Raw genomic sequence first — 26,466 nt, forward strand, 5'->3', positions numbered from 1 at the left:
AAAACCTCTTTTGTCTAAGCAGTCTATTCTGCTGGGAATATATGACTTTTTGAACAACCACCCTTTCTGTTTTGAATCCATGTGTTTAAAAAATTCACCTTATCTGCTTATCTGCTCAACACTGAGTCAATTATCCTAAAAAAATAATAAATAAAACGATCTTCATCTAAAGCAAAGACATGAAACTCATCTCCTTGTGCTACTCTCCAAAACCACTGCAGTGGTCAGGTGGTACCGAGTTCTGAGTTGGTAGATGTACGAGTGTCTCAGTCAAGACCTGTCAGTGAAAACCCTTTCAAGGCTGTGATCCCAATGTCATTTGGCTGCACCATTGTCAGAAATTAAGAACGGCTTGGTTGGTTTTTTTTGGTTGCCCCACACTTTTTTTAAAAAAAAATCCTACAGTATATTTTCAAATACCTTCCTCAGTTCTCACACATCACCACTCCCAGCTTCACTTTCTCCTACTCATCAACCCAGACTGCTTACGGAAAACAGTCTAACAAAGCTTGAAAACAATCTAACAAATCTAATAAAAGTGAATATATCTAAGGTGTTTTGGGCTTTTTTTAATGGATTTCCTCAGTCTTCCAAGATGAACTTTCAACATTAACAGCTAGCCCTCTTTCTTCATTCTGAAATCAGCTAATAGGCAAGTCTTCAATCTGAACAAAAGTAACTGTTCTTTCTCTGGGAAGAAGAGGGTCTTAAACATGCTAAGAGTCAAATGATCTGCTTTGTCTTACAGTTTTGAACAATAAAGCTTCTCAAATTCATGTATAATGTTCTGAAGGAACCTAGAAGCCTGAATTTTTACAATCTGATTGCACATAACTTATCTGCTGAAATTCTTTACTTCCTTTCTAGAAACCAATTCCCTTTCCTCCCATAGTTGAAACATAAAAGACAATATGGAGTACTCCTCTCCACTGCATTTCATATTTCTCTATCTATATAAAACAATTACTGCAAAAACATTTAAGTGCCACCTCTGAGACACAGCAACACCCAACACCACTAACTCAGCCATTATCATTCAGAAGGTAGGTAAGTCATGTCGGGGGCTGAAGGAAACCAACAGGTAATTGATTTCTGCCATAACTTTCTGAAAAGGCTCTGAAGCCAAGCCCTTGCCTGCTAAAAAGCTTCAGCCGGTAAACCTACGGTACTCTTTCTGCAGTAGCAGCCAGCTCCACAAATGGGCTATTTGTTTAATTACTTTTTGTTTTCTATTGGATAAACTGAAGCCTTGGGCCATGACCCTTATCACTAGGGCTAGTGTTTTTGACCCCTGGTGACCCAACACTGAGCTGTTACGGGCCAAGCTAAAGAGAAGAGGTCTGTGAGAACCCCTGCAGCACCCAGGAGACCACAACCTTTTCTTCAGCCTCTCTTCTGGTCCGCTCCTCCTCTTGCTGTCGGCGCTCTTCTTCCTGCCTGGCCCTATCTTCCGCTTCTCGTTTGCGCATTTCTTCCAACTGTTGCTGCCGTCTGCGTTCTTCATCCTGTAACTAACAGAGACACATCTTTAATTTTTTCATCACTCATGTGGGCAAGATGGGTCAAAAAAATTGTAACTCAAGTATTTACACCTAAAAGTAACTCATTCAGTAGAAAATGCTATACTACGGATATATCAATGTAATTTCCAGCTGTTAAAGAGTATGGGTTGTTACACTGGCTTCCCTAAAAAAGAGGGGGGGAATAAAAGAAAAAAAAGGAGACACACAGAACTACGTACATAAAAGCACAAAACACACAGGGAGACATTTTTAGCAGTCATATATGAACCCCTAGCAGAAGACTGAGGTGACTCACGTTCCAGATAGCTTCAGCAACCATAGTCTCATAGGTACAGTAAAGTGAAATTAAATACTTGGAACCAACAGTGCACAGCTCCAGCAGCCAATTGGTTTTTCACTTTGGATTAGTATTTAAGCACCGGAAAATCATGATTCATTAGTCAAAGGGTCAATCCATTTAAAGTAACAGGCTCATTCAGCAAGTCTGCAAATAGTCTCAAGAGATAAATAAAATCTCCCACTGTATCTGCACCAGATGTGTTTTGGAAAAAGCAGAGAGTGAGGCAAAGAAATCTTTGACTACAGAGATGAAACAGCTCACACGAACAACTGATGCCCAAGAGACAATACTGTTTTCTATATGCTTTTGATAAACGCTGCACAGGTAAGAAAACTGAACAACAATCCAAACTTTGCACGATTCTCCAAAGCTAATGGCATCTAAGCTAAATTCAAAACTAGAAATTAACTGGACTACATGCTGCGTAATTTCTTACTGCAGCGTACGTTTTAAAGTGATCCCCCCCATCTTTTATACTGGTTGGTATAACTCTAAATCAGTAAATCATTGGATCTTGCTATAAGCTGCATGTAACATGGATAATTCTCTACTCCTGGATTTGTTTTTACAATCCAGTTTCATTTACAGAGAAAGGCCCTTAAGACACACAGCAATAATGATATAAGTAAGAGAAATTTAGTTTTAATAGACTTTATGAGGACAACCTTCATGTAGGTAAATCTCCCCCCAGTCAATTAACAGGAAATGTGCTTTAAAGCAGATTAGGTTTTATAATTAATTTCCCAATCAATTCTAAAAACAAACTGGTTTGGTTGTCGGGGTTTTTTTTTTTTTGACAAATTTTCCGGTAATTATTTCCCCCCACTATTCATGTAGTATTTATGTTATGTATGGGTATCTTATGACCTTGTACAACACGTAATTTTGAAGAAGTTTGCCTTCTACATCTTCAAGGAGCTATACAGACTAATAGCAGTGAAAATGCCTCTCATCTGAAGTGTTAAAAAACCAACATTTTTGAGCATGAAAGCTAGAGAACAAAATTAATTTATTTCATTTAGGCAGTAATTTGGCAAATGTATACTAGAGGATGCTACCTTCGAGTAAATTCCCCTTTTTAGGGCTAACATTTCTGCAATTCCTAACTGAAAATGACTTTTAAGACAGAGACCAAGCTCAGTGGATACGGTAGAGCAGGGAATAAAGTTGTTAACCAACTCCCTGCTTGGATTAAGACCTCTTCTTGTCTTGATTATTAAAAAGACATTATTTTAGCAAAGGAGATAATATTGCTGTCACAAGGAAAGGCAGCTAGTAATGCGAAAGAGTTTGTAGAAGAGAAGTAATTTCCTCTTAAAAAAAAATAAGGTGGGGGGGGAGGGGGGCAAAAACTGCCCAGGGAAAAAAAACAGGAAGACTCCTTAACTCTGTCCCAATTGCATTTAGAGAAACACTCTTGAACATGGCAGTTACTGATCCCAGGTTACGGCATGGATGCCTTTTTGCTCAGTAGCAAATATTCCTATTCAAGTGCACTTAAAACAAGAAAATATTTTGAACTAAATTAAAGGGGAAGTGGGACTGGTTTGTTTTATTTTCTTGTGAGCTTCACTAAAGAAAGAAGGGAAAACTGGGCAGGATGCCCACCTGGGAACAGTTGTCACCCTCTGAACCATAATAATTGGGAAGACAACTGTATCCAGGTCAGAGGCTGTTCTAAACATAATAGTAAAAATGCCAAAAGTTATGTGTAAGGCACAAGCGGGAATAGAACAACTATTACGAGAGTGACATTTCATTTCTTTACTATTAGTAACTAGTTTCTACTTTGGAGCATTCCCAGACAAAGGCAGGGAGTGCTAGGATGGTGAGGCATGCCAGATCACTGGCAGGCATTTGTGTTTGCATTTGCATGCAACAGTACTCAATGCAAACTTCATCCCAAATTTTCAAGACGCTAAGAAAAATTAGCTTCACGTCCCATGGCCATTAGATTCCCAGGCTGAGTATTTTGATTCGGTACTTCTCTATCTCAACTAGATTTGCTCTAGTTTAAGAGTCATGGTTTCAAGTGATTTACTGTGCTTCCTGGGTTTGTCCAAAGCAGAATGTGTTTACATCGTAACAGGTAGCAACAACTGACCCGTACAGCCAGAGCGACAGAGAAGAGCGTTCTCCCAGCTGTAACGGAGCGAAGCAGCTAAGTACAAAGCACTAATTCATTCCCTCTGCTTTGTCCCAGCTGTACTGCAAACTGCCAACAGTTTGCTTTGCTGCGCAACTCTGTCCCCCTGTCACCAACATATGCTTGCAGCAGTATTCCTACCTAGGAGGGCACAAAAGGCCACCTTCTTCAGTCGGCGATTGGGCCAATCCCTATCAGAAACATTAAATATTCATGGGACTGGCAGGCACCCAGGAAGCCTCAAATATCAGACAAAACTCATTTCTCCAAGCATGAATGCTTTAAAAGACGTTCCAGAAGAATTTTAAATTTATAGTATGTATTTATGACAGCTGAAGCTGTGTCAGATCTGCTAATGGCCCCAGGAATTTAAAAAACACAAGAGCCAAGTTGACAATTCACGCATTAACTATTCATCACCTTTCATCAGCTTTGTAATTAGCAGAACAGCTATCACCAACGCTCACGTTAGACATACGTAAAAACCACCGAGCATTTGAAAGTTTTTTTCCTAGAAACAAAGTAGTAATTGCTTGGGTACATGAAGTGGCATAGGACAGACGCAACTATGCCCAGAAAATCACGTGAACAGTATGAAAATGGTGACACTGGGTGGCGGGGGGGGAGGGGGTAGCATTTGCTGGATATAGCATTCAACATCATCTATTTCAGAATTAGTTTGCTTTCCTTTTCTAAAGATAAATTTATGAACCTAATAAATCCAACTGATACAGGCCATGGATCCTCTAGCATGCTATTCTCTCTCTGACCATGGGAAGAGCAGCTGCATATGAGCCTGGTAATTTTTTTCTAGGATGTGCCCAGCGTTCAGCATAGTACTAGAGATGTCAGCTGGTACAGCCTTGTGTAATCCTTTGAGTAGCTGCTCACAGGCGTGATGTCTATGAATCTGTCTAATCCATTTTTAAATCTGATGGTACCGTCTGCCTTCACAACCGCCTGTCGCAGAGAGATCCAGAAGTTTACAGCCTGCTTGGCAAAGTACTTTATCTATCCAGTCGCAGCTCTGGGGATCAAGGCTCAGGCAAAAAACCATATGAGTAGTAATAAGAAAAAATATTGATAGATACTAAGTCTGAAAAATCTGTGACTCCTGGCTTGTCCATTGATTCAGAAAGCTGACATGCTTCACCTGTTTCACTGCTGTCAACTGCTTAATGCTCATGTACCACGCAGATACAAACCCAAACGCCTCAGACACACTAAGTTATCTGAAGTGTGCATTTAAAAAAACCCAAACCAAAACCCAATCACCTTTTAAATAAAGCAGTGCCAAATATCCAAATCTATATTTGGAATAGACATACTTACAGTTTTTTCCCAGCAGCACAAATTAATTATACTAACAGGACTTGCAGGCATTACCTTTCTTTCAAATTGGTATACTAATTATACAGAAATACACTTCGAAGGGGATGTATGTCTTCTCTAGAAGACTACAGAACTCTTCTTCCATTTACCAAATTCCAATGAGAGCAATAAAATACAGAATTAGCTGGAGTCGTAGCAATTACTGCTCCAATTTGAAAGCCTGTCATGTTTTAGATGCAAGAGAATGATATTAACCAACTGGAACTGAAATTATATGGTAACTTAATAACTGCATGTTTATGTGACCTGCTTGGAAATACTAGTTCAGAAGTAATTCTGAGTTACAATCCATTTTTACTTTAATGAGAAAACTGTAACACCTGTAAACAACAGGGTTTCAGCATTTGTTCCAACAGTATGCTGTATTATTAGGCTCTCAGGACAATTTCACTTCAAATTGGAAAGGAATGGTGTTGCTAGAGCTCTTCTAAGGGGCAGGGAAGGGAAGGGAGGAAATCACAGCCTGTTCATTCAAAGTTATTAATAAGATTTTATAAACACGATTGCACAAAACATCAAATACACAGTCTTGTATTAGACCACTCCTACAACAAACAAATCTAGCCTGCAAGCAGAACACAACATCTAAAAGGAAGGAAACGTAGGGAAAGGAGTCACCACATCTGGAAACATTCAAATGCATGCTTACAGTTAACTCACTGCTTATTGTATCACAATGATTTTTTTGAACACCCAAAGATGCCAAATCATCATCCAAAACACACGGAGGTTATTAATAACATCAGGAATTGAAACGGGAAAGAGATATTGAAGAGAAGGAAACAAACATACCAAATCTAGAACAGAGATTGCTGGCACAGCAGTCTGCTGCAGGTAGTAAGAAAAGGGAAAAAAAGAAATATGCACAGTGAAAATAAAGATAGGTTAGACTTGTGCTATTTCAAAAGCATTTTCTTTTATTTGTTGTCAGCTGCTTTAGAATGAAGAACTGAATAGACATAATCCTGAAATACAGAAATGAAAACAATCAAATAATCCGAAATTGTTATCAGTATTGGTTTGACTCATTCAAAACCTCAGTAATTCTCCAGAGATGCTACTTATTGCATCTCTAGTAGCATAGACAGTGAAGTGTAACCGAAATGCAAACCTTACTTCAGTTCAAGACAACTGTTACCTTTTTAGATTCAAAATGTTCCAAAATGCTGGAAGAACTTTATGCACAAATAGTATTTCAAATCCAGCACTTGCAGAGAAGACTGATATAATGTTATGCAATACAACTGGCTTGCTATTAATGACACATGGCTTTTTTAGCCTTGCTACAGTAAAATTTTTAAGACAGTGTTTGTTAAAATGGCAGTTTTACAAGGATTTTTTTATGTCCATAGGTAACCGCCTATATACTACAAATTACATGTTAGCGATGCTGGGCTTCAATGCAACCTGTTTGCCAAAGATATATTTAGCTTTTCCTTTCTTCAGTTTCCAAGTCTGAGGTATCTATTGTTTTACACAGTAATAAAGTTAGCCACAAGAAAAAAGGAAAGCAATGCAGACTGCAGCAAATATGAGAAGAGTAAGTTTAGGAAATCAAGCTGCCAAGACAATCCTGAACTCAGACACACTACTCAAGCTGTTAGGTATTTTGAATGTCAAAAAAAGTATGTCCAAACATTTCTTAGAATTAAAAATTGCTTATCATAGAATTAAGTCAACTTTTCAAGATAAACAAACAGAAGACACTCAGCATATTACAGAGCTAGTTTGTAAGCCTATCAAAGCATAGCTATTGGTATGCAACTTTAGTATCCATGCTATTATTCAGAAAAGAAAAACAAGTTTTCCTACAGATATTGTTTCTCAGCAACAATAGATTTAACAGATTGAGAGACAACAGCCACCACCAGAGTGATAAAAACTTCATCCTACTATTCAGCTGTATTATCCTACCATGTATTATAAGCTTTCACAGTACTGAAGCTAAAGCAAGCAAACCTTGTCAGACACCAGTTAAACTGGACACCACACAAAATCCAGGTATGTATGAGCTGCAGTTCTAGACAGGGTGTATTAGTTGTTACAACACCCAAAACCACATGGCTAAACCTAATGCTTCCCCCCAGCACGGCTGGGGTCACCACTGAGGTGGTGGTAAAGGCAGAGGTAGCAGCTGCCCAATAGCCCAGCCTTTACTTGGAGCAGACCAGGTGGAATCTCAGTTCAGTTCACTCTTCCCTGGCAAGAGCATTCATTCGGTGGTTGTGTTCAGGTCCGAGACTATAAATAAGAACTCTTAGAGGTAAATATATTTGGGGGTTGGGGGGGGGAACCCACTATTTTTGTTCCTGATTCTCCCAGAGACTTTCATAATTTCACATGGTTTTGCTTACCTTCCTGTAAGCAAAGTCCTGCCACATTTAACCTTCTAATCCTACTGCAGGCACATGGCAAAATCCCTTTATCTGAAGAGAATTTCTTCCCTCGCAACCAGAAAAGTAAATTTGACTGCCAACTTGAATTCTGCAATAGGTATTTATGGTACTTTCATAATACATCACTTAACTGGTGAAGTCACTGTAAGTTAGCAATTTTAAAATTCAAGGTATTTAAGAAAGCTTCATCCTCCTTTACCCCGTAAGAACATCAAAATACTCAGACAAAGCCAAAGAACCCACCAAGACATATATATTTACAATTCTTTTGTCTAGAAAGGATTATCCCCTTTTACCCTTGCTCTTCTTTCTGCCTCCAGTCGCTGCATGATAAGCATAGTATCCACATCATCGTCCTCCTCTTCATCATCATCTTCATCCTTTTGCTTTGATTCTTGAAGTCGCTTTTGGAACTGCCACTCAAGCATGAGTTTGCGGAGGCGGTCATTTTCTTCTGCTGTACGATCAGGCTTGTTCTGAAGTTCCTGAATCTCTTTACTCAGCATGTCCACAATGTGCATCTGTTGCTGCTTCTCCAGCTTCTCCTTAGCATCCCGTTTCCAGGGATCTGGAGAGAGGCTATCACTAGAGGACAGTTCTTCCTTGCTGATAGTAATGTACTGCAGATCTCTCCGCTCAATAGTCCGAGGCTGCTGTTGTGGCTGCAACTCTCGAATGACTGTTTCTTGAGACCTCTGCAACGTTGAAGGTTTTTCCGATTTCACTTGTTGAAGAGACATAGGGGGAACCACAGGCTGACCAGGAATTAGTGGCTGAGAACGCATTTGGCCCAGTTTTCTCTCCTGCTCACGACGTTTCCTTTCTCGTTCTTCTTCCAAACGTGCCTTTTCCTTTTCATACCACCTTTGATGCTCTTCTCTTTTTTTACGCTCAGCAGCGGCTACCTGGGAAGATGCTTGTGCTCCTATCTGATTTGGAGGAGGAGGGGGAGGCAGAGGCAAATCCATTTGTAGTTCCTCAAATTCAGCTGCATAATGCACTGGAGGAGGAGGTGGTGGAGGAGGAAGATCTGTTCTGATGGGCTGGGAAATGGCCACTGGAGTTGGCTGGCTGGTAGCTGGAGTTTTCCAACGGCCAGGTCCACTTTTAGTTAAACAAGAACCAGGCGAGACCGGTTTGGATGAATGGTTCAGGTGTTCTTGGCTAGACGTGCTAGAATCCACAGATGAATTCATCCACTGATCGCTGTCTGACTTCCGATCAATGTACTCTACATCCTTCCGTATAACAACTTCCAAACGATTCCTCTCTGGCTGGAAAACTTTATCTCTGAGTTCTTCCTGGGAACGAGCCACACGCTGGAAAAAAATAAACAAGGCATGTATTGCATAGCCAATCTATATTAAAACATATTTGAAAATGGCTCACAAACCGCATTCTTATTACTGAAGGTAATTACTTTTACTGAATTTCAGCATTTCCATGCCCAGTAAGTTTCCCAAAACCAACAATAAAATATTCTTCTCAGTCCTTTTAACTCATTCAAGTCGTGGAAGACTTTGCAACCTCTGAAATGCCTGGAAACTTGGACCAGGAGGAAGGATGAACGCAAAATGGAGCTTAAGCTGAAAACCTCCCCAGCTCGCACAATTTCTCAGGACTATCCCTGACATCCCCTCCCCTGCATGCAAGCACCGAGAGTCCTGGCAGCTCGGAACAGCAGCTCAGGCATACCAGCTCTGCCATTCAGCCTTCAGCTGGCTTGACTGAACATTTTTCCTATTGGGAAGGCAAACAGAAAGGCTGCTGAGGCAGAGATAAGGAAGCCTCTGCCCACCCTCCTCCATTAACAGGCAAGATGACCCGCGGGAAGCTCCTCTCATTACTACAGTGCCATTCACGGGTACAGAATTTGGGCAGTCGGGTCCAATTCTACCTGCTCTTGGGGCCTGGGTGTATTGGTCTGCACTTTTGTCGCTTTTTTAGTGCGTCAAACTAAAAGCCTTCTTTTACACAAGCCCAGGGTCTCACTGCACTGTACAACCTCCTGAAAAGGAACACTGCACCATAAGTTAGGCTTATCAAATCTGTTAATGATTTTCTTGAAGCAAATATTCATACTTTGAACGTTAGGAACTACTAAGCACTGAACACATAATGTACCAATTATCAACAACTGAGAGAAGACTAACAAAGCAAACTCCTTTTCTTTTTCCTTCATCAATGACCTTAACCATGACCCCTAAAGAATGCCTTCTTTGAGATGAACAAGTGTATTTTTTATGCTCTATTAGTCCAGCAGAGCTGAACACACAGCTATTTGTGTTAGATTTGCTGTAAAGATGCACCTAGCCAAACAGTTTGCTAGTGCCTTCAGAACAGAAAACAGGCATTTCACATCAGTCAGTAGATTACAGCAGCTTTTTTTTACAAGCCCAGTTCTCACTGTAAGGATTGAAAGGATTTTTTTTTAAAAAAAAGTCTATTTTCCTCTAATTTTCAACTTGAAAGAACTACTGTATGGCATGGAAAAATTGTGTACACCTTCAATGCTTGTAAGGAGCTAAAACTTCTGTTTGCTTTATGAAATTGCTTTTCTGCACTGCATTTAGCCTTAAGACCATAGCTCAAACACAGTATCTGTCAACAACTTTAAAAGACGGGGTTCCTCTCATCAGTTTTAACCACCTCCCCTAAGCTACTCACTTAAGCTTGTCTTAAGCAGGGGAGAGACGCATGTCCAGGCAGCAATTCATGCCATTAAGACAAATGGATAGGAACCATTCTCTGGAGGTACCAGCCTCCCCCGTCCCATCATCGACAGACAGTGCCTAGATGGTAACTATGCAACTAAGATTAGGTGAGATGAAATCATGAAATGTGAAGGAGATTCAGTAACATGGAAATTCAGCAATATATTTCTACGGCTATTTGCCACAGTCATTTAACTTGTAGCATTTTCCTTCAATATTACCATCCAACTTTGGGTATAACATCCATTTTCTTAACAGACGAAATAATTAGGATTTGATATCTATAATACTGAAAAAAAAACCCTAAGGCTTTATTCACTTGACTTTTTACTAAATTCAATTTCCAATAATGTGTGAGTAATCAATAATCAATCTTTACTTTGCTCCTATGACACAATCTCAAGATAATTTACATGACACTGGTTCTCCAAAAGCCTGGTGGAAGGCTCTGCTTTTATCACAAATTAAGAAATTGAAAAAAAGGTTTCTCTCTGTATTTTTAAGTTTCTGGTGGATTAGAGAAAAATATGATCCAGTGACTGGATTTAGCAGATCCAGATTTAATTTCCTGTATGGATTTGAGTAAAGTCCTCATTTACAAAGAGCAGAAAACATTATTTTTTGAATTTATAAAGGTACAGTGGGGGGTAAATTCTTTTCATGTCAAGAAGCATCTCCACTTTGATAATAGATGCAACTTGAATTTACTTGGTTTTTTGGTTTGTTTTTTTTTTTTTTTAAACTGAGAGCAAGGAATGGGTTTCAGTGAAGACCTTGGATATGTCTCAAAGTACTGTTTTATTTCATTTTTAATACTTCACTTTGTCACTTAAACAATGCACCCTGCAGGCAAAGGAGAACTTTTTCCATGTAAACTTTCTTGGAAGAGTGAAAGATTTACTTTGCTTTTCAGAAAACCACAAAATGTTTTACAAGACAATCATTTACACCCCATTATCTCTAATATGGAGATAAAAGCACCCCAGATAACAGGTCTGTGGAACATTGTAATATAAATTCTATGGAGGAAAAAAGAAAAGGGGGGGAAGGGAGGAAAAAAGAAAAGGGGGGGAAGGGAGGAAAAAAGAAAAGGGGGGGAAGGGAGGAAAAAAGAAAAGGGGGGGAAGGGAGGAAAAAAGAAAAGGGGGGGAAGGGAGGAAAAAAGAAAAGGGGGGGAAGGGAGGAAAAAAGAAAAGGGGGGGAAGGGAGGAAAAAAGAAAAGGGGGGGAAGGGAGGAAAAAAAAAGCGGGGGGAAGGGAGGAAAAAAAAAGCGGGGGGAAGGGAGGAAAAAAAAAGGGGGGGAAGGGAGGAAAAAAAAAGGGGGGGAAGGGAGGAAAAAAAAGGGGGGGAAGGGAGGAAAAAAAAGGGGGGGAAGGGAGGAAAAAAAAGGGGGGGAAGGGAGGAAAAAAAAGGGGGGGAAGGGAGGAAAAAAAAGGGGGGGAAGGGAGGAAAAAAAAGGGGGGGAAGGGAGGAAAAAAAAGGGGGGGAAGGGAGGAAAAAAAAGGGGGGGAAGGGAGGAAAAAAAAAGGGGGGGAAGGGAGGAAAAAAGAAAAGGGGGGAAGGGAGGAAAAAAAAAGGGGGGGAAGGGAGGAAAAAAAAAGGGGGGGAAGGGAGGAAAAAAAAAGAAAGGGGGGGAGGAAAAAAAAAGAAAGGGAGGTAAGGAAAAAATAAAAGGGGGGGGGGGGGGGCGGGTAAGAATCGGGTTTCTGAACCCAAACCAATCTTGGCAAAAGTACAGTTGTTCCCCGCCCTGTGGTATAGTTTGTCCTCAACAGCTCAGAGATTATAGAGAGTTGACTGTTCTGCAAAAACGTCTCTAGCAGCCTGGCTGTGGAAATTGAGCAGTTTCTTTCTGTTTTTTTTTTCTTATATTGAAAGAAATTACTTCTCACCTGCATCGTAGCATTGATTGAATGATTACTTTCTGCCTGGACCTGTGGTTTTTCTTCATAATTTGGCCACTGACTCTGAGCTGGACCCATTCGATCCTGGGACTTTGAAGCTGGGAATGTGAAATATTCTCTAGTATAAGTCTGTGTTGGGATGGGATAAGCTTCAGGTCGTGGGGGCAGAGTCTGTTCCTGAAAAACGGTAGAAAGAACATAAGGTAGAATTTTCTAATCACACAGATCTGTACGGAATATTATTCTAAAAATGCATTTTCCAAATGTTTCCTTTTGGCTCACAACAGCATTATTTGTCTGGAACAGGAGATAAAGAGGTTGTCCAGTACCAAATATAATTGTGGCTATGACTCATGTTTTTATAGTCTGAAAACCAGTACGCAATACTGTACAAACCTAAGAAATCACAAGGACAACTTCATGAACAAAATTTAATAAAAATCACTCGAAGCCTTCTCAACCATTCATTAACTGTAATAAGCAAAACTGCCACCCAGTTACTAGCACTAGCATTATGTTCAAATAGTTAACGAAGGCTGGTTTGACTCAAGCACACTGACGCTATTGATCGCTAAAGAAAGTTTAATAGCTAGCATTTTGCTTGCCACTTCTGACCTCTGTACAAAGATTTCCAGTAGAGACTGAGGTTATTTTGGTGGTAGTTCCAGATGCGTAAGCGTTCTTTCCCCCAGGGCTTGGAGGCTGATCTGTTGGAAAGTTAAAGGAAGCATTTACATGACTGTTAATAATAATTTACATAACTTAATAAAATAATAGTATTCACAAAATAACTACGATTTTTCCTTTGAATAGTTCTAACAAGAGGCTTACTTCAAATGTTACTACTCTGTTGGCATTTTAAACTTAAGCTGTTTTTAAACACAATCATCCCCTTTTTGAATTCAACATCCTCTAAAACTAGTGGAGGAGGCATCTACCCTTAAAAGAAGGATGATCTTACTTACTTGCTACATTGGGACTGGAGCGATGATCTGCTCTGTTCTTCATTAATCTATCATCCCCTGGCAGCTTCTTTGGTTCACTGTACTCCGTCCACGGCAGCTGAGGGCTCTCAGGTGACCCATTTTGAGTGGAGTTGTTATACAGCTCAAAACCTTCACTCTTTGGTCGGGGTTTACCTGAGCCACGGCGGTCAGAAACTGTAACAGTTGGATATGTATTTTCCCCCTTTCACTTATATTAATTACTGTCTAGTATATTCTTTTTCAAACCCCAGCTACCTTGCATTTACGATTAAAAAATGAGTTCCCAGTAAAGCAAATGCTAGATTTTAAAATCTTTACTTCTTCAGACACACAATCCCAACTCTTGTATCAACTACATAGGATTCCTTTGATTTGTATGCTTCAAAAGAGCTTTTGAAAAGGTACCATAATATTTGGAAAAGCCAATTGTGCTTTACTGAAAAGCCTCTTGCTGACTCAGAGGCATATGGCATCTGGGATGGTGTTGTAAACTGTGATAATAAGGATTTATTCTTTTAACCCATTCTTTTCTATACTGCAGTACTACCTTCTATGTAGAAAAGGTCTTCCTTTACAAAATTATTTCCTTTACAACATTATTTTATGTAAGACTTAAATATGTCTTTTGTTAGTTCACTGAAGTAGGATGATAAAATGTTAACATCGGAGAAACATCCAAGAACTTCTTACGATCAGACAGAAACTTAGAAACATACATTTAAATATTTCTAGTTTAAAAATAATAATAATAAAAAAATTCAATAGCAAAACATGTTCCAGGGGCTTCTGTTTCTATTTATTTCTCTCTTAGTAATTACATTGTACTCTCCTGTTCTCAGAATATGACTTCATTATAACCAGAGAGAAGCTTTTATGAAAAAGGGATAAAAAAAGCCATTGAAGTTTAATGCCCTTTGTATTCATTATATTCCTTTTGTTAAACAAAAATTACTGCAAACCCAAATTGTGTTTAAATGCATCATGTACTTTTTTAAAAGGTACATATGCAAAGCATTTACTAATGATTAGACTAGCATAATTTCAAACAATATTCAAAACCAGATAAATTTTGATAAGAAAGGAAAAGCTTCTTTCCTGTGCAACTACATTTCTTTTCTGATTTATTATTTTTGTAGTATTTGGCAAGCTACTGTGAATTATATATTTTCTACATTCTAGGACTTATAAAGCTGTTATCAACATAAATAATATTAGCATTTTTACCTCTTTGCATCATTGGGGATGGCTGATTAAGCAGGGTTGCCAGACCATGGTAAATTGCTCCTTGTTTTGCTACTTCTAGTGTTACTACAGAACCTGTCCTAGTCATAAGTTCTGCTGCCCTGCAATAAAAAGCCAAAGCAAATAAAACGAAATAAAGTTAGGCTCCGTATTACTTAAATCTCCTCATTACCAGTTTTTATGCCATGATTTCCTCACCTTTATTCTAATAATCTTTTGTTTGACAAACCACTCTTTTTCTGATTAATACTTAAAACACTTATTACACAGACAAAACCTACAGGCAAGTACTCTTTCAGATTTCTGCAGTTAAAGATCAGAAGCCAAATATCGAAAATTAAGAGCTAAGTAAGGTTTGCTCAATACTGAAGTCCAAACGTGTAATACAATCTCTTCTATATAGATATCCTGTATCATATACAGCAAATACTACACAAACAGTTGAACTTGCTACTAAAGTTACTCATAGGCAGTTATAAAAAGCCAAGACAAAGCCTATCACGTAAAAAAAAACAGCTTCAGCCCTTTTCAGTAAACTATTACTCTAGCATTTTCTTCATGTAAAGCCAGTCAAGGAAAGCATTCCATACCTTTCCTGGGACAGGCCCACCAAACTTCGACCATCCACACTAAGCAACTGATCCCCTGCAGCGAGGCGACCATCCTAAATAGGTATTCAAGAGAGAAGAAGATTCATACACCAATGCTAACATGGTCTAAATTAAAATAATTATTCACACATACTAGTAAATGATGGATTTAAAAGCATTTTCAAAGGATCTTTCTACCTTTGAACTTCTGATACTTAAGAATATTACTAACCACATCTGCAGCACCTCCTTTCACAACAGACTTGACGTATATTCCAAGTTTGTCTTGACCAGCACCCTACAGAGAAAGAGGCATTAATTTATTACATTTATATTTGATCTCTTAAGCATTCCACAAGTGTTAATCTGAATTTTACATGGCTAGGTAAGCCTCTAAGTTCTCATTGCTTTTATATATCCACAAACTGGAAAAAAACCCAATTACATAGAAAAAAGTTACATTAATTTAAAGGCAAAAGAAAATTTTAATATTAGGTCTATTGAACCTGTGAGCATTGTTAGAAGTAAAGAATATTTGGTCTTAATGCAAGCTTGAATAAGAAAGAAAATACATTAACTAAAACTTATACTTTAGAAGTGTGTTCTAGTCCCATCCTAATAAGAAATACTTATTTGCACTTTCACATGCATGCTATTATTTTTTATACCTCTATGTATTATGTTTCATAAGACTGCACTGTTTCCCTTGCTAATACTCAAATGAAACAATGTAAATGGCAGATTACAAGAAAAAGGAATAGAAATGCTTTTCACACTCGTTAGGACTGTAAAGGAGCTAGTTTAAAGAAACACACAGTGCCTTTAGCTTTACAATAAACAAGTAAAGCAGGCATTATAATTAATAAGTCTTTTAGAGCTGCCAGAGCCAATATGTAAGTCTACTGCAAAACCATGCAATTTTGTCCATAAAACATTTGCCTCAAAGTATTCTGCTAAATTTTCAAAGGACTGTTAACAGTGAACTTATTGCGAGACAACCAACAGATTCAAGAGAACAGAAGCATCTACTCAAGACATGCTGTTGCATCATCCACATGCTCCAATTTACAAGACACCACACAGATCAGTCTCAATGTTAGTATCACAAACCTTCAAATTGTCACTTATATTGTAAGACCATCACTTGTGATTTCATTACCTACTATAGCAAACAGTGCCATTTTACTCTGCAAGGCACTTGGAAGCAAAGTGCTAAGTGAGCTTTCAACAGAGCAGAGTTTTTAATGTAACGTCATTTTCTAAAATAACCCCAAAGTTGCTTTGATATTGAATATGCAACTTCCTCTTCCTTTTTTCTCCCCAGCTTTTCCAACTCTTTTCTTTTGGTAGCAAAAGCATCCATTGCTCCCACTGTCAGAATAATGTAAAATAAAAATCAAGGTGAAGATTATTCAAAAGCTAGTGTTACGCCGTTTTCTAAGCAAGTGAATGACTTAGTTTTATTCATTAAATCTTGAGGTAATCCCAAAAGCCACAGAAAAGGAATTCCTTCGAGTCCCATGATTCCAGATTAACATTCTACATGTCCAAATTTTTCATAACAATTGCTTAAGCTGTACTTGCAGGAAAAAAAAAAAAAAGAAAAAATATACAATAAATAAATGAACTAACCACTCTGTCTGGAAGAAATATAAAGGCAAATAAAAAAAATTCAGTTACTTTTTGTTTGGTTTTCCAAAGGGCTCTAAAGAAACATCGAGGTAACTGCAGAATATTTTTAACTTCATACCAGAAAAATCAGTTAGAGTTATGAGAAAAACAAGTCGGAAGACAGCTAGATAAATATAATGAAAAATGAAATCATGCTTCACAAATCTCTTTTTCTCTGCAAAAAACCAAGAAGCACACGGGGAAGGATGATCTGGTTGACAGAACACCTAGACTTCCAAGATCTCTTACCAGGAGTTCTTCAAGAATTTAAGGTGATATGGGCTAAGAAGGAACTTGTCCTTCATAGTAATAACTGGTTCAACAACGGATAGGAAGTTGTTAGTTTTCACAAGGAAAGGAAGTTTTCAGACTCTCTAAATCAATGTGCTGTTCACCATGCTCCAAGTGTTCCAGAAAAAGGGCAAACAATAATGTAACTAAATTTATTGTATAGAAAATATATTGGGTAAGTCAAAACCAAAAGTTAGAGAAAGATCACATGATGCTGAACACTGGAGCAATAATGGGGGGAAAGTGTATTTCACTGGGGCAAATAGAAGTAATGCTCCAACCTTGTAAGGAACTGGTCCCCATCAGGGCACTGTCAGCAGAACCAGTTACCACCTCCCCTTGTTGGGAACTGAAAATTAAGATGATTTTGTTCATGTGCTCCTTCCTCTGCCTCCAACCACTAAATACACCTAGAGGGCAAGCTCCTTTATTTCCAAAGGACAAGAGTCAACAGCAACTCACTCATCCATCCTTGTAGTTACTACCTCATGCACCATGTAGTTACACATAATTGCAGGGACCAAACAGCAGCTTTTCTTGGAGGCCAGACTGACCAAGACTAACCAGAAGCCTCTGAAGCCACCTAGGCTTGATACTGCTTTTATTCAGCCTAATTTCAAAGGATGCTGACAAGAATCTCATCCCCTTGGGTCAAGGAATTCAGACAAAGATGTGCCTAATAGTCAAAGATTAGGTAAAAAACAAAAAAGAGCAAGACTCTGGAAGAGCATTGTCCCTTAAAACACTGCACGTATTAATCAAGCAATTTTGGGATTGTGACTTTGGTACTCATTAATTGCATTAGACACTACATCCATACATACCACCTTTGTTATGCTTGATTATGTTTGTTAGTGCACATTAAATGAAGTTGAAATGTTCTGTTTAAGCCCATGTTATGTGCACTGGTTTCCAGACAGTGATGAGATAAACATCTGCAACTGCACAACTATCCATATAACAGTTCCTAAACTGGCTTTAACACCTCGAGAAAGACCTTTTTAGTCACTGTTTTCAGAGACATCTTCACATAATCAGCTCAAATACCTGGAAGCCAACAGAACTAATAGAAAAGAACAAACAAATCAGAAACCAGCACAGTCACTAAAAATCTAAAGGTTCACATTAAGAAAACTTTATAATTCTGATTACTCCCTTACAAAATGACACCATCAGAACCATGAGGCTCAGAGGATAACAAGGATGATCAGAAACATGGAATAGCTTTCTCGAGAGAACCAACTAAATAAACACGGACTCCTCAGTGTAGCAGCAATCAAGGAGGTGAAGGTCTACAGGATTATGAGTGGCACAGACTGGATTATTTATCATGTCTCTGATAGCCATCAGAGAATGCTTTCTTACTCATGCTACCACAGCTAGAATATTTTAAAAAGTAAAAACAAAATAACCAAGCAAAACCCAAGGAAAAAACAACACAAAACACAACAAACCCCAACCAAACAACCCCAAAACATTTTCCATAGGTTTTCATAATTAAATTGGGAAACTGCCAGGAACAAGACTGCTCTAGATGCAAAAGTGTATAAACATGCACAAAAAAGATCAGAGATTCATGGTACAGACTTTGAAGGGCTTTCAGAAGAATTTCTTCTTCTTCTGATACAGAAGATACAGATACAATGCACTCTGAAAGAAATTCTGAAATTACAGAAAGCTAGAAACCAGGAGGAACCATCTTATGCTTGTTTTGTTATGCTCTTTGGCTAAATACCCTACAGCTGGAAGATACCAGATCAGATGGATTTTTGCTTTAACAGTTCCTATACTCTAAGCCTTACAGTAATTCATCATTGCAATTTGAAGGAGCTGACATTTTACTCCTTGTTCCTTCTTTTTTGATGTTTTTATGAAGCCTATACAGTTTGTCAATCCCTTTCCTCTTTTACGAGAAGTCAGGAGCAGATGTGTTAGCTCCAAGTCATCTCACTTAATATAAAACTAATGAATTTTGAAAGCATAAAAAATGATTTAAAAATAAATCTCCATTCAGACAACATTAAAAAAATCTTTACCAGCTACCACATCTACTCATATATTATTAGGACAAATGAGTTCCTTCTCTGCCTAATTGACATGACATTTAATATGTTTCTGACAACATGTCTGTGCTCTCACTTACGCTTGGGAAGCTTCTCACCAAGCATCCTCAAAGTTAACTCACCATCTTCCTTCAACTTTTACCCTAAGCTTTATAGTAATTTGAACCACAATTGCTAAATTCTATTGAAACAGATTTAATTTTTCTTCAGTCCCACCTTCAGGATACTGCACTAGAAAGAAATCTACAGTTATTAAGGACACAAAGAGGATAACATGTAGTTTGGCATGCATACTAAACTCCAGAGTGAGCAAAAATTCTCATACACACCTCATGGATTTTTCTCCTATCATTTACTGACATTACAATAATACAGATTTCTTTGTAAGCTGCTTATTAACATGCTTTTCTTTCAAAGGAATGTGAAGGTCAGCTTAACTAAAACTGTTCCCCCACAAACAAAACAGAGCAATGACACGCGTGTATTGGTAGCAATAATACAGCAAACATTGTTTTCAATTCACTTTATTTTCCTCCAGTCCTGAACAAGAAGCATGTGTATCTGTAAAGCTGTTAGTTCGACCAGAAGAACACAAGTGTAGAGAAGTTAAGGTGACTGTGGAAAACAAGAATCTATTAAGCATAACAAGACGGTTTATTCCCTCCACCCCAAAATTAACATACTGGAACCTACAGCACATTTTTTCAAATATATGCAGCCAAATACAAAACCCACAAAAACCTTTATAAGTATTTTTCAAAAAATTATGCAGTAAATTCTAGATGGGGGGAGCCTCATCCACAGTAGTAAACTCTCTAGTGCTACCAATCTATCTGTTTTCTTTCACACTTGAAGCAACTTTTTCCCCACAATTCCTGCAGACAGTGAAACAACAGTACCCTTTTGAGGAAAAATTTGGGAATTCCTTCCCCTTCAATAATAATTTAAGGAAAATTTTCAAGATGTATAACTGGAAAAAACCCACACAGCTACTACTGCTGCTTCAGTTCGCCTGGGTGAGAATATTCTTGAACAGCATAAGCATTAGCACTCTACTCTGGAGACCTCCTTTGTTAGCTCTAAATGGTATCAATTGTTATAATGCACAGATAAAGCAAAGAACCATAGGGAAAAAAAGATTTATAAGGCAGGTATTAGCTGATCAAAATTAGACAAACAGTGAATTGTGGAGTGAAGAAAGGGAACATGATACTCAAAAATTCTGATACCTCAAGTACATTAGACCTAAGCTTCAAAATGAGAAACACCTCCATTCTGTGCTTTTACAATACAGTTAAATAATCAGTGTAAAAGAACAACCCAGATAACAAAAACTACATAAAGGACAGAGAACTAAATTTGGAGGCCAGCAGTGGAGCAGTATTTACACATTTCAGTGTTTTTTTAAAAAATGTTTTATTAATTACAACAACACTAGCAGTGCACTCATACAGAGTGTCAGAAAGAAACCCACCTGCTTGCTCCTGTGCTGTCTCACACTTGGTCCTTCACAGGCACTACTGTGTTGTGGCGGGTCCCACAACAGACCTGGCTGAAAGCTATGCTGACCCCTGTCCCCAGGCCCCCTCCTCCCAAATAAAAGCTTTGTTTTCAACCAAACCAGCTTCCTCAAATTGTTTACAGTACAGCATGACTGTTCATAACCGTATAGGAAGAGGGTTGCTACGAAGGGCCTGGATCAATAAGGGGAGGTGACATCATTCTTGTTAAGCTGTTGTGACAACTTTTATCACGTTACAGCAACTCTGTACCTGTGCTAATAAACGTGTAATCATCAGGGACTGTGAATATATAGGGTGAGTATCAGGTACGCTTTTCACATCAGACCCCGAACTGGGCTTTTCACTCTTAGAACCAAAAGCCTGCCTTGAGAAGGAAAGTAAGAGCCAGGAATTGTTAATCTTTTATATTCACCCATGTTTAGCACACATATGTGAACTTCCACTACGGAAGCCTTCTGTTTAATAAGCAATACAAAAAATGCCAAGGGAGCTTGACCTAACAGAGAATATTTCAGTTTAAACACTTCCCAAGTAATTCCCAAATGGGTTAAACCAGCATGACATAAAATAATCAGTGTTTCTCTGCTGCAGCCTTAGACTTCACTATTTAGTGAATAATGTGATTTTTAACCCAACAATTTAAACAGTTGCGAATTCCTAAATCCTACTATAGGTCACCTATTGACTTATCAAGCAGCTCTGAGCAGCATCTGCAGAGGAACAGTATTCTAGTGGAAGCTGAGTCCCAAAACAATTGCAAAACCGAAAAAAGGCCACGTATATGCAGATTCCCACACAGAGAAGCAAACTACACAGTGGAAAAACATCTTTGTTTCAAGCTTTTAATAGCCTGCATGTCAAGCACACCCAAAAGACACTTCCCAACCTTGCTAAGGCCCACCCACTCCCCTTCTAAACGTGAAAAACACAAATCATCCTGACTTTAGCAAGGGATGGAGAGGAATAGCGTATCTAGAACTGAAGTAAACACATCCTGTTAAAAAAAACAACACCTTTACTGATGTAATTACACAATAGGAGAAAAATGTCCCCCCTTTTTTCCCTAGGAAACTTAATTAGGTCCCTGAGTAAAAATATGAAAAGATTCTTGAAAATAATCTTCTCCATGTTTGGGCCAACTCATCTTTAAGATGGATGTACACAGCCAATGCATGTGGGAAACTAAGGAAAATGGTTAGGTCCAGTACCCAGAATAAAGCCATGCATTTGCATGAATGCAATACCTGTATTAAGTTTTTCTTATCATCTTACACCTATCTTGAGAAGTAATTTAATGCTTTAAAACAGTGCAAGTTGAAAGATGTTAAAATGTTACACTTGCAAGTTTGGCATGCACTTGAGTAGTCAGAGCATGAGAATAATTATTCCTAAATTTGCTGTGACTTACAGGTTGCTGCAGGAATTTTATGACAATGGGAACTTTTTCATTTAGATGGAATTTTAATAGATCTTCTAATCCTACTTAGGAGGTAAAGGCAAACACAGGACACTTTTGCATACAGAAGTCTGTTTAGAATGGTAACTCAGGTCTTTATCCTAAATCTAAATGAAGAAAAGAATGTAAGCGAAAATGTTTAAGTGATCAGACTACCTTGTAAACAGTAAAAAAAACCAGCGAGTCCTCCTCACTGAGAGCAAGAATAAAAGGAGCTTCCAGTCAAGAGGATCAGCAAAAAACTGACGTATGAAACACTGTCAATAAATCCAGCAATAAAACTCACCAAAAGTTCTATTTCCCTTAGATCTGACCTTAATGCATCTGTGTGGCCCACGCGCATTGTGTAACAACATTTGAAGTAGGACAGAATGAAGATAGGTAAGCTTTTAGAGAAGCGGACTAGCGTTATTGTTGTCAAAGTAGCCTAGCTTCAAACAGTTCTTATCACAGAACAAAAACATGTTTAGAAAAATCTTACAAGACTGAGTCTAAAATTACAACCTGAGGAGATCAGTAGAAGCAAGGAAATAAAACAGAGGCTTGTAAAGTTTATTACGCATTTGAATGATGATGATTGTTGGGAGTTTCACATCAGTACTGTTCATAGGTCATGGGTTGTATACTGCATGTAAATCTAACTCTTCATTTGAAATTAAATGAAAACTTCAAATTATTGAAATGGTACTAATTAGGCCCTAGTTTAGTGTAAGCACCGTCCGACAATGTTCAGCTACATTCCAGTCTGTCTAATGCACATAAGGAAAACTTAATTATAACAAGAGATACTTAATTTTCTGTTGGTTTGTCGTTGAATTGACAAGGGACCTCCTCAAATAAATGAGTAGATCCTACCCACAAACTGACACAATCTTCTGCATGCAATCAATATTGAAATTCAGCCCCAAACACTGTAAAACACATAAATATTGTAACTCAACTACAAAACACTATAAACTGATCAGAAAAAAAGCTGATGTGCCCCCACTAGTACCTAAACTGAATGTTTTATAACACTCTTATGAAACTTCATACATAAATTATTTTCAAAGCATAAAACCCTGACCTATTAGAAGAAACTAAAATGGCAGACTATATTCCCAAACCATAAAGTAACATGAATAAACACTAAAATACTAGAGGATTTCATGAACAAGAAAGAATTAGCTTATATGTATAAGAGAGAAAAATTTGCAGTAGTTACAATTCCATTTGATTCAAATGATGTTTTATCATTCCTGCATCATGCTAAATAAAACAAACAAACAAAAAAATCCCCCAAACGACAAACCAGACAACAACGAAACCCCTGAACCAAAAACCCCAGTATCAACAGAACTTCATCTGAAAATACAACCACAGACTGCAGAGCAGAGCACAGTTAACCAGAGCTGGAACTTCAGCAAGAGCTTTCAGCTCTTTCAAATAAACCCTATTTATCTCAGACATTAATGAATTCAGACAGACTGCAGCCAACAAAAAACACTCAATGTTAAAATCTCACCTGAGAGACAACAACTTTTAATTGTTTTTATTACATATATAATATAAATAACGTTGGTATATAGTGACATGTTTTTATACACACACATTCTTCTCTACTAATTCAGAAAAAGTACTTGCTAAGTACTTACATTTGGAAAATTAAGAAGTAACAAAAACTCTGTAAACTGTCATTTATAAATGTCTTCTAAATAAGCAGTGGCTTAACTGGAAGACTTAAGCTAGTATCCAGGGCACATCACCTGATATAAAGGAATTTAGTAAAGAATTTACTGAATAAATAAGCAAATTAATTGACTGAATGACTTTCCTGTAGGGCCTGAAAGATTAGGAAGGTTCTGAAAACTCATGCAACTATGGCAATCCATAGAAGTTAAAGAGCAAATTTTGGCACCTCTGTCCTCAGCACAACTTCAATCTCTAGAATGCTGATACAACATACTTAAGAGTCACAGCACTGACACAGGGCAGGGGAGAAAACAATAAAAAAAAAAAGGGGTGGGTGGGTGGGTGTCCAACACTAGAGTTTCTCATTAAAAGAGAACCCGGACAGTGAAGCCAATAACAACCCCCCAAATACTAGGTTTGTTTATGGAATTTCCACTCTGAGTCACACACGCTGCAACGTCAACAAAATCCAGAAATTCACTGGGAGCAGGAGGATGGAAGGCAAACAAAATTTCAATCATGCATTTAACGCATCAAAAGAAAAAAAAATACAAAAATATGCTCAGCTGACTGTCAGACAAAGGTACACAAAGATTTCATACCTGTTGTGCAAATGGGTATTTGCCCCTTTTAAGCCTGGTACGATCCCCTGCTTGACTACAAAAATTCTATCATGTTAAAGAAGCTGAAGGATGGAGTTGATTAATGCAAACTAACCTCAGCTTTTGAGACAGTAAGAAATAGGCCATTTTCCATCACATCTGCTTATCATCTGAGTCATCTATCAAGCAACACATCAGTGAACAACAGTCCAAACTTATTTTCACAATTAGCATTATTTTTCAAGCCCCTCCTTGCTCTAACAGGATTGTGCCCAAAATACTGCATTTGCTTAAAAAAATACAAGAACTATAGAAATGGAAGAGACAGCACCAAAAAAAAAATATTACAGCTGCTTCTATGGAGTTATCAGACCAATGAGGAAAGGAACGATATAAACTGCAGTGATTTGAAAAAATAAACAACTACTACTACATCAGACGAATGTAAAATTGAGGATGTACAAGACTGCAGTAGTAATGAATTAATGAAAGTGACAGAATTAAAGAGTGTATTTAAGGAGAACAGGTTTTACTGCTAGTATTGCTGTGTTGCAAAATGAGTTCTGTAAGACGACTTTGTCAGTAACAAACACAGGAAAGTTTGGCTCCTGTACATGACATCCCCCATAAAACTGGAAAATGCTATGTAGCGCAGCTGTACATGAAGTGGTAGTCTGAATAACAGGAGCATCAGATAATGTCTTCCTAATGGCAGCATCACAGCCAGCTCACGAGCTGGTGACTCAGTCACCACGGAAGCATTAAAAGCAAGCAGAAGAAATCCTGCTGGCTCCTCCTTCCCATTTGGTATTTGCTAGGACAAGCAGCGGTAACAGCAGGGTGGAAACAGGCAGCTCCTTCTACTGGGAGTCAACACGCAGCTGGGTTCCCAGGTGAGGCACCCACGCTACGCCAAGTGGGGACCTGCCATGCCATGTGGGGACCTGCCACCAGCAGCTGGATGGGCTGCAGGTGCTGAGACACCACACAGCCCCACCGGTATCCCAATCTAAGTGTATCAGAGTGGGACTGAAAGTCCACCTGTTGACAAGGTGATAACCTCTTAGCAGTTAAGCTACTTCCATCCTCAAACATCATGCCCCACATGTGATCCTAGGTGGATCACAAACTAGCTGTACTTTCTGCGAGGTTAGTAATATTCTTGCAGTTTTAGCAGATCTGTAGGATGACCTGGTTATTTCAATACATATCATTAAACCTATGAAAACTATTACAAAAGCACTCTTCCAGTTGATAGGAATGACAACAAAATTGTAATACTAAGTTATTAAGCAAAAACTATGCATCTGCAAAACGTATCTGCAGGTACGGCACCTAACCAAACCGGTAACGCTCCACACAATTAACAGAGTGGTCCTGTCATCACTTGTTCTAAACCATCACTTGCCTGTACCTGCTTAGCTTCACATACTGTGTTTATCACTCCAATAAAACTGGAGCAATGAACAGCTTCCAATAAAGACTGGCAGAATCACGTTTGATTAAAGAAAAAATAACACCCCCCCCACTTCAACAGCAAGTTTGGTTGTTTTGTTTTTTAAAAATATTACATGTATTAAAACCTACTTTTATTTACATACAGTGCAAGAAAGTCTTCCTAATTACTTTTCAACACCGGTTTTAAAATTTCTGTCTTAAATACAACAAATATTTAAATGGCTTAAAGCTTCACATAAATAGTAATATGAAAAAGTAGTCCTGAAGTGAAGGTATCTTTGCTCTCCAATTGTAGTTTGACTGAATCCACAAAAAAGTGTCATACAGCTACCAACTTTTAAAAGTAATATTCCAATTTAAGTGGCTCCAGATACATGTCAAAATACTCCAAGCTTTCACACAAGCCATTGGAGATTTTTTTAAAATAAATAATTTTTAAGTCTTTATCAGATTTGCATAATTATGCAAACAATATAAAAATTCATTTTAATAATACAG

The 26,466-nt window shown here is 38.2% G+C and overlaps 1 protein-coding gene across 14 annotated transcripts in view; it reads right to left on the reverse strand.

Moving 5' to 3' along the window:
- Nucleotides 1-26,466, reverse strand: part of AFDN (afadin, adherens junction formation factor) — a 131,236-nt gene that overhangs the window by 6,784 nt on the left and 97,986 nt on the right. For 8 of the 14 annotated variants that reach the window (XM_086461042.1, XM_086461039.1, XM_086461038.1 and 5 more), the window contains 8 exons: nucleotides 15,466-15,531; nucleotides 15,234-15,307; nucleotides 14,626-14,744; nucleotides 13,381-13,575; nucleotides 13,031-13,122; nucleotides 12,404-12,592; nucleotides 8,094-9,116; nucleotides 1,377-1,511 (listed from right to left, as the gene is read on the reverse strand). In XM_086461042.1, coding sequence (XP_086317168.1) covers nucleotides 1,377-1,511; nucleotides 8,094-9,116; nucleotides 12,404-12,592; nucleotides 13,031-13,122; nucleotides 13,381-13,575; nucleotides 14,626-14,744; nucleotides 15,234-15,307; nucleotides 15,466-15,531 — 1,893 coding nt within the window. Of the gene's footprint in view, nucleotides 1-1,376; nucleotides 1,512-6,193; nucleotides 6,230-8,093; nucleotides 9,117-12,403; nucleotides 12,593-13,030; nucleotides 13,123-13,380; nucleotides 13,576-14,625; nucleotides 14,745-15,233; nucleotides 15,308-15,465; nucleotides 15,532-26,466 lie in introns of those variants that run through there. The other 6 variants (XM_086461040.1, XM_086461045.1, XM_086461043.1 and 3 more) reach the window with 4 other exon arrangements.

This window comes from Leptosomus discolor, chromosome 2 (assembly GCF_034619465.1).
Source record: "Leptosomus discolor isolate bLepDis1 chromosome 2, bLepDis1.hap2, whole genome shotgun sequence".
NCBI classification, from domain to species: domain Eukaryota; kingdom Metazoa; phylum Chordata; class Aves; order Leptosomiformes; family Leptosomidae; genus Leptosomus; species Leptosomus discolor.